This window comes from Macadamia integrifolia, chromosome 10 (assembly GCF_013358625.1).
Source record: "Macadamia integrifolia cultivar HAES 741 chromosome 10, SCU_Mint_v3, whole genome shotgun sequence".
Lineage (NCBI taxonomy): Eukaryota > Viridiplantae > Streptophyta > Magnoliopsida > Proteales > Proteaceae > Macadamia > Macadamia integrifolia.
In genome coordinates, this window is record NC_056566.1 from 20939872 (window position 1) to 20949510 (window position 9639).

Genomic DNA, 9639 nt, shown 5'->3' on the forward strand with positions numbered 1-9639 from the left:
ACCTTAGTTAGGCCAATCCGATCCGATTTGATTCCTCAAACCATGTTCTTTCTCCTTCAAAGAAAGTGTAATTGGATTGATAACAGGTTTGTTGAGATCGAATATCAAGTTGTCCCTTGTATGTTTGTCATACTCTGATTATTCTAATGCTCATGAGTTGTTTGACGAAATGCTGAAAGAAAAATAACCCCAATAAATTAAGAATGCATTTTTTTTCTCAATACTTAACAGCAAGAGCCAAGGATGCTCTATACAATTGGATCCCTAAGAAGCCAATAATGTTTTGAACCACTCAACAGAATCTTTAGGGTATCTCTTGAGATTGTCTTTGAAGTCCACAAAGTAAAGCCCGAACCTTGATGTGTAACCCGCAGCCCATTCCCAATTATCTACTAGGGACCATGCAAAATACCCTTTCACGTTACACCCATCTTCCCTGCATTAATCAGAAACATAGGATGTTAGCTTCTAATTTTACATTTGAGTTTAGATTTTACTGATTTAGGTTAAAATTGAGTTGGGTTCCTTTCAAAATGTAGGGATACATACTTGATAGAAGCTAGCAAGTTTGAAAGGTAGCCACTGTAATAGATGATCCTTTTTTCATCCTTAAGAGCATTTTTGAGGGGCTTCGATGGGTCGTTGGACTCATCCACTCCTGTCAGACAAAAACAATAGATTTAGAAAGGAAAATGTTGGTGACAACAAACTATCATTTTATTTTTTAGGGTTTTTTTTTTTTTAAGGATGATTACCATTTTCAGTGATAATGACAGGAGGGTTAGCATATTTTTGCCTAATGTAATTCATCAAACTTCTGATCCCTCGAGGAACAACATACAACCATATTGAACCTGCCTGCAATTCAAATGCAATCTTAATTAATAACAATAATTAACAAAATAGTAAGAAGAAATAAAATAAAGTTCTGTGAATTTTCAATACTAATTCTCTTTTGGATTACCATTTCTCCTATTTCTTTCCCATCTTTGCCGACAGCTGAAAAAGACATAGAAAACATTAATATTGTTAGCATTAACTAATTAGCAAAACAAAATGAAACATTAAAAAAAAAAAAAATGAATATTTTCATGCAACTAAGCTAAAAATCGTGACTCATGGATTCATTCTACATATATAGTCACAGATATAAAGGAAGTGTTAGATTTGAAGCAAAAAGAGGAAGAGTTTTTATTAGGAAGACACTCAAGTCTATGCTTGGATTAAGAAGAAGCATCACGATATTAGGATTGCTCTTTATTTTCTTCGCTCAAAGAAAAACCTAATGGTTCTTAGAAGATCGTGTTGTGAACTCGTTATTGGATTTTTTTTTTTCTTCTTATCGTTCCAATTTTGATTTTATTTAGATACCCACAAGAAACAAACAACAAAGATGAGTAAAGACATACGTGATGTCATTGCATCATAATCATCCATGGTATCATTCGTGACCCTGTCCAATCTTGTTACATAATTGGTTGTGTAGTGATTTATGCCAACAAAGTCCAATGATCCTTTAACCAGAGCAGACTCAGCTTTGGAAAATGTTGGCAACCTACTTCCCACTCTACTTCTCATTGAGCTTGGATAATCCCCTGAAGACAAGGGATCCATGTACCTGTGTAATCAACATATTAACAAAAATTAATTACAGTTTTCACCATTGGGTTTCTTGGAAAAATAATAGAAATTATAATTAAAAACTGTAAGTAATTAATTAATTAATTACCAGCCAAACTGAAAATCCATAGCTCTTTGTGTTGCTTCAATATCCTCAGTAGTATTCGACATTGGTTCATACCACATAACATTGAATGCTATCCCAAGAGAGCCTTTCTGTGTCGGCTATGTCCATAAAAATATACAAAAATAATAATGAGTATCAACTAGAAGTGATATAAGAAGAGGGTGTCAAAGTCGTTATAATTTTTTAAATTCACATTAAACGTGGGATTATTGCTTTCTTGCAGGAAACCCCAGCAAATTTTAGACACCCCATTAAGAAGAAAGTGCCCAAGTGCTTATAAGCCTTCACATTCACTCACTTCTGATATGAGATTATTGTTTCTCACGTGGAACTCCAAACCCTAATAAATCTAATTATATTTACCTTGTATTTTTTTCTATAAATGTTGACGACAGTAGCATGAGATAGAAGAACATTGTGAGTAACCAAGTAAGGCTCAACAGTTGAGTTTCCTGGTTTGCAAGATTGATTAAGAATGACGGAGCAACGACCGGGCGCCTGAAGCCCTCCATCGTAACCTTGGATTGCAAATCCTTGAGGTTCATTGAAAGTGATCCAGTACTTGACCCGATCCCCAAATTTCTCAAAACATGTCTCTGCAAAAGTTGCATAGTCCTTTCTGCATATACAAAAACAACATTAATTTCAGTCATTTAGGATTGTAATATATATTGAAAAATTATAGAGATAATAATTTACATGATTTTAGGACTGAGCCATCCATTGTACTTGTCGTCCAAGGCTTGAGGAAGATCCCAATGATAAAGAGTAACATATGGTTGAATTCCTGCACTTATTGATCCATCCTTAAGTGTATATATAAAAATGCAGTTATGGGTACAAAGAAAACCAATAAAGTTCACGAGGAACATATATATTAATGAGGACAAAATTTTCCTTCACCACGTGGATCAAAGGGACACAGCCATCTTGACTCCCTCCCCCTCCTCATCGAGGGGTTGTTCATCACTTGACCTTAGGGAAACTCAATCCTACTAAAAATTTAGGATGCTCTATTCATTCTTTGCATTACCTTTGGCCAGCAAAGCGTTTATTAGATTATTGTAGTAGTCAACTCCTGCCTGGTTCACTTGTCCAGTGCCATCTAAGAGAAACATGATAAATATATCAGTGTTCATAATTTTTTATTTTCTCAAAAATTGAGTTCAGAGTTAAGTTCAGTTGCGATTTCAAACTTTAAAGCAAAACTAGAGTGGCTAGCTTGTTGAGTTGTTGCTTACTAGGGAAAATCCGAGACCAAGCAATTGAGAACCGATAAGCATCCATTCCCATGTCCTTAATAAGTTGTACATCTTCCTGCATGAAACAGCCAATTAACATTTTGCCGTCTACACCATGGTTCTAAAAATCGGATTGGATTGATCGATATCGCTCGAATCAAATCAGTATTGACTTTGACCGATCTTCAATCCCCATTTTTTGACCAATTTGATATCAATTCATTAGTAAGGCATACGATGAAATGGTAATAAATAAGCAAGGATAAAACTTCCGATTCAAGGCGATGTGGATTAGTATCAGCCTTAACTAATCCCAAGTTTTAAAACCTTGGTTAACACTCCTGAGCAGTGTTTTAAATCTTGGTATTGGTATCAGCCTAGATCGGTCAATTTTACCCTTATTTCTTACCAAAAAAAATATATTTTTTTTCTATTTTACCCTTGATCCGATACTAGATCCAGGATCACCCATGATACTAGCTGATTTGATACTGATACTAAGATGTGGATCTGGTTCTCGTACGGGCTGATTAATACAGATGGAATCCACCACAAAGTTGGTTGTTGGGTGGATTTCATCTGTGCAGACCGCACAACCTCATATGAGAATGATTCTCATATGAAGACTTGATCCGCTTTCTACTTAGAACCCTACTCTTTTTTTGGTTGAATAGAACCCTACTCTTAAGAGTTCAGAACTTAGATTTTTTTTTTCCTTTTTATGAGAGAGAGAGAGAGAGAAGACTCACTTTATAACGGTGGTACTGATCCACAGTAACATCCGCATTACTTTGATCAAAAATGTTACCTGCATCACAAAGGAAGGCCGGTGAGAGAGATACTTAAGTTTGACCAATGGGATGTTGACAAATTAGCAAAATTGCTTTGATTTAAAAGAAAAAACCCCAAGGTGGAGTTGGATTGGGCTTAAAAGCCCCAAAAAACCCATAAATCTGAAGCTGAAAGGTTGACTTTAGCTGTGTCAAGGGTATCACCACCAAATGAAACATACCTGGTGTATGGGTATAAGTGTCCCAAATTGTTGGTCCCCTCCCACCCTCTTTCACAGCTCCTTCAACCTGCAGATCAGCAAAATATCAAAGAAGAAAGAAATGTATCAAGGTCATCATTATCATTGAGAATGATTATTGTGGTGTATGGTTTTTGTATGTTCCCTAAAATACCCTTTCGTGTGCATCTAAGGGCCGTAGATAAGGGGTAATGATAATTGTTGGGATCGGTGTAACGTTTTCATCATATTAGATGCAATCATTGTATGAGTATAGGTAAATGGATGATTGTTGACTGATAGGCTTGGTTTGGTTAAGTTTCATATGGGAAGTGGTTTCTTTAGTGGGTAGACCCGTAAAGTCTTTCTTAAACTCTTTCTAAAAGTGTAAAGTCTATTGTATATGTGAATTATGAACATATCAACAACTGAGCCCATTATGGGAGATGCATCAATTATTCTCTTTTTCGACGTTGGTCTCTATTTTCCGTTTATATAATGATAACAATGTTTATTAGTTGCAAACCTTACTTATTATACAGAGAAATGAGCAGACAAGATCAATAGAGGGAGACAATGGCAGTCAATAATTCCTCATCAAACAGTATAGATACATGTGAGAGTATATTGTTCCACGATTCAACATGTTTATCCTATAAATTATTCTATTAATCAATGCTTCTTGGTGGGCTGATATTCTATGTCACATGATAGATTAGATGATAATTAGAAATCAAGGTCTTTTGCCATGTTTTTCCCAATTAAATCTGGTCAATTAAAAAAATGTAAAGGGTGTACTAGGGTCTAGCATGTGCCATGTCCGGGGTAAGAAACTGTGCAGCCTTACCCCGAGAATGTTAAGGGACTGTTTTAACCGTTTGACCACTAGATCGCAACATTCATACCTTACTGTTGGACTAAGTACACCATTTTCAATTAAAATAATGTATATTTGACGAATGAGTAAAGGTTGGGCACCCCAACAACCTGGAATTGCTAGATCATTCCTTCATATAGAAATCATGATTTGAGGAATCAGATTGGATCAATATCAGCCTTGATCGATACTAATTTTTGTTGATACTGTATCAGTGGATCAGTAAAGGTAAGGGGTAAAATGATAGGAACAAAAAAATAATTTTAAATGTAAAACAAAAGGGTATTTCTATGACAATTTGAATTGATGTCAAATCAGTATCAGCCTTGACTGATCCCATTCCCAATCCTAAATTTTTAAACCATGATGCAATAATAGATGACCCTCCTCGGGTGAGATGAGAGTTGACCGGAGAGGATCTAAATTCATAAAAGATGGCCCATTTACCCTAGAGAGAATTTTTTAACGTTGATAAATTCATTTTTCATTTTTCTTTCTCCTTCTTCCCAAACAAACATCGATGTAACAAAGGTGATTAGTTCATTCAAATGGAATGAATTAATGACTGAATTTATATAATTGGAGAGAATGGAAAACAGAAATCCATACCTGGAAGGCTGAAGAAGCCGTCCCAAAAACAAAATCCTTTGGAAACCAAGTCCTCTTAATCTCTGGAACCTGACAAGTACTCCTCTGGAACTCAAAACCCACCACAACTAAAACCCAAATTATCACATTTCTCATCATCTTCATCTTCATGAGAATCCAAATGGGTTTTCTTTTGGGTTTTTAGGAGGTGCTGGGGGTGGTCGATTATCCTTTGTTGGAGTTTGGATTGCTTTTATACTTTCTTCTGGTTATGTTTTCTTACACTTTTCCCCTGTTTGGGTGGTGATATATGTGGTTTACCAAAAAGATAGTGGCATATCTGGTACTTTTCTATTTCTCGCTACAAATGTGATGGCCAGCTCTCGTGCTCGATCTTAACCGATTCCTAGAAAGATGCCTTGGACATGCCTCAACATTTTTGTGGTTCTCAGGTATTTTAACCGCTGAAGTTGATCCAAATCATGCTTAAAAGAAAATGAATTATACAGTTATATTTTGTTAGCGTGTTTCTTATCATTTTGAAATTAAGAATGTGTTTGGTATGATTTTTCATAACGCATTCCAAAAATGTAGCTTTTATATTATATTATATTATATACGTATTTGATCAATTTCATAGAAATAATGAATGAGCTTCCATATTTTACTACAACGTATGAATAATGATCTCTATTCTATTGTAGAAATGAACTTTGTCTGGGAGTATAGTTTACGTTAGCATTTCTCTGAGTCTATATCTCTCTCTTCCATTTTGGGATGAAATGATATATATATATATATATATATCTTTTTTTCTCTCGAGAGGGAGACAAAAACTCTATTGGGATGGTGGGGCATACAGCGAATTGACCGGAGAAGACTGTCCCAATTCAACTGGTCTAATCAAGATTTGCACATAACATTGATTGGTTTAATGCGAAACTTGTTGGTTTCTGATGGGGCTCGCCAATGAGAGGATCAGACTTATGGAGTCCAGTCATTCACATTTGCCTTTCTCCAAGGGAAAGAGTCATGAAACTTACATTTTTGTTAGATAGGGTTTATGAAATCTTACTTGGTCCCCAAGTTTCGTGTCTTACAAAACATGCAAGAAAAATTGGAACTAGATTAGTTATGAAAAAACATTTGCTTTTATTATGATTTATGATGCAGACCTGGATGACAACATTTGGCTTTCCTCAGTACTACTCCAAGTCTTCTCTTTTGTTTTATAAAATATGGTAGTCCCAGCCCATACGGTGGTCAAAGTTACCTTGGCCATGTTACATGCAACTTGAAGACTGAAGAATTAGTAGTAGCATTTTTTTCCCCACTTCTATGTACTTCTCATGTGGGACTAAAACTAACTTCATGCTTCAGTATCTCATACTCTCACCCTCATTTATAATTTACGAAAAGGAAACATTTCTTTGTACCTACTCAATTTTTTATACTATCTCACGAAAAATATTATGGGTAAGTGTTTTATGTCTAGAAGAGGTCCTTGCACCCCTCTGTGTGGGTGCATAGACCAGGGCATGGTGGTCATTGCACGTCCTTGTGTCTGTGACGCAAGGACCTCTCATGGATAGAAAACTGTGAGAGAACATAGAAAACACCTTGAGCTTAGAGAATCTTTTTCTCACGAAAAAAAAAAGGCATAAGACACATGGTTGAAGCTGGTGTAAGCTACGAGGTAGAGGGCCATTAATCATTCAATTGCTTTGCTAATAGAAATGGTACTTGGTTCGTGAAAGTGTGAAACCATTCGGGTCAATCAAGCAGGATCGCACAAATGATGCCCAAGTTAACTGTTGGTGTATGATGTCTTGTATTCCGTCGCAGTTTAATCCAGGGAGTACTGGTGCAGCACCTAGACAGGCAAGACGGCGTCCCGCTAGCCGGTTAGCAGGCCGTGGGGGTTGCAAGGGGGGCAGGAGGCCCCCCTGCATAGCAGGGGGTGTACAGGGGCGCAGCCCCCCGCTCGAATTTTTTATTTGAGGGCAATTGTAGTTTAATCCGGATTAGGGTTTTTTTCGCTATATATTTGTAGCGAGGGTTTCTTTCTCTGTAATGCAAGCAATACTGAGAGGTGTGAAGACGAGCGCTGTAACCCTATTTTCCATTGATAGTGAAGCAGGATCTCATCTCACCAGGGACGTAGGCAACCTTGCCAAACCTCGTAAAAGCTATGTGCATTGTTTGTTTTGTTTTTCCATTATCTTCTGCATCATTTTAGAGTTGCGTTTCTACAGTTAACCACATGTAATGATGAACTATGGGTGGGACTTGGGAGTTTGGAGGGAAAGAAATAAGAAACCCTAAACTTTTTTTGGTACTTTATTTGAAAAATCTAAACAGAAAAGCTTAGAAAAAGGACCGCATTTGCTTCATTAAGTCATTGGAAAAGGGGATGGAAAAAGTTCGCTTTGATCATGATTTATAATGTGAATCTACATGATACATTCAACTTTAGTAACATACATCTATACTACTCCAAAATTTTCTCCATTTCTTAGAAGAACTATTTTCTAAATTTCATTAGTTTATGAAAAGAATGGAATTTTCCTTCATTCAAGGTGAACTAGGAATGCCTTCACCATGAGGACCAGTAGTGTTGGATGACTAAATGGGAGGGTAGTTTCAACCTCGTCAATAGAGGATATGAGTATAATCATGACCCAAGAATCCAATCACATGGTTACATTTCTTCCTTTATGGGTGAAGAAAAACTTTATCTAAGCATAAAAAAGGGAGAAATTTTTTTATTTGATCATGATTTATGATGCATAATTGTGTGATATCATTCGACTCTCATCACCTAGGTCGGACTAATCCAAGTCTTTCTTTGTGCATTTATTACATATACTTTTCTTTGAGAACCTACCTTGTCATTTCTCCTTGGAAATAACTACTTCTGTATATCACAAGAGTCTATTACACGTCCTTGTTGAACAATCCCCTTCAAACTCCCTTGAAACAAATAAATAAATAAATAAGAGGGTAAATTACATGTGAAGTACCCAACATTTAAGGTACCTAACGTTTTAAGAACTATGTTTTGGACTACCTAAGCATATTAGGGTAGTATTATTATACGATGATAAAATGACCAAAATGATTTATTTATTTATTTATTTGGATTATGGTCGTTCGTATAACATTAAAAATATCATGAAAAATATCACGATTTAGTCTAATTTAAGATCAAACCACAAAATTAATTAAAAGGATATAAATATATTTATATGATTCAAACACAATGTTTTAGCAGCTTTGATTTGGGTCTGAACAACTAGTATTTTGTATCCTGACAAACACAATGGAACAACTTGATCTAAAATCAGACCCCTATAAAATTCCAAAAGATCCCATTAGAAAGATACAATTCAACTATTATATTTTAATGTTTTTAGAGTTTTGATTTGCAAATATCATGATCATTCATTTATCATTTTTAATAATGATGAACACAATACTAAAAACAGTTCTACAATTGGATGTTTAAAAACATTTGATCTTAGATTTTGCAATTAATATTTTAATAATGTGATTGGATATTTAAAACTAAGACATAGATCCTCAAGTTCCACCTCTTAAAACTTAGTCATGAGGTTATCAATAATCTGTAACATTTCTTTCCCATTCGAAAAAGTTGAAAGCTTTGTACAATATAAAAAGCAAAAAGCACAAAACTGGAATCAAACTAGAAACTCAAACAAAAGCAAGATTAGCCTCTCCCACCTTCGGCATTGCCATTAGCAAGAGGCCTAGTCAGTTAACAAAAAAGAAAGTTATCTGATTCGATAACACGTATGCATCTTATGGAAAAACCAAAAAAGAAAAAAGAAAAAACATCAAAACCTAAAAAGCACGAAGACAAAAAAAACCTTTATCTAAAAAAAAGAGCAAAGTTGAAAACTATCTAGGGGGAAAAAGGAAAAAGGAAAAAGAAAAAAAAAAAAAGAAGCAAAGAGAAAAGGCTAAAATACACGTACACCTCACTCTTTTTCTTGAGGCTTGAGAGCCAAGAAAATCCATTTTGGAAGAGGGGACCTAACCCAGAACTTACCATGCATTGATAAGTAATAGCTGACTGTGTTCCTTGTCATCTTTTGAACAGTATATATAAGAGCCTCACATCCTTCCATACTTCATTACTACTGCTGTTCCCTAA

At 35.5% G+C, this 9639-nt stretch overlaps 1 protein-coding gene across 1 annotated transcript; it reads right to left on the minus strand.

Annotated features, from left to right (window-relative positions):
* Positions 1–184: 184 nt before the first annotated feature.
* On the minus strand, positions 185–5697 carry LOC122090868 (beta-glucosidase 40-like). Its single transcript, XM_042660604.1, has 13 exons — positions 5484–5697; positions 4001–4067; positions 3738–3796; positions 2989–3064; positions 2781–2852; positions 2447–2534; positions 2111–2366; positions 1730–1845; positions 1410–1618; positions 965–999; positions 756–858; positions 550–658; positions 185–436 (listed from the first exon to the last, which is right to left on the minus strand). Exons 1-13 carry the CDS (start codon positions 5631–5633, stop codon positions 265–267), a joined length of 1512 nt encoding a protein of 503 aa, XP_042516538.1. The 5' UTR covers positions 5634–5697; the 3' UTR covers positions 185–264.
* Between the last annotated feature and the right edge of the window lie 3942 nt (positions 5698–9639).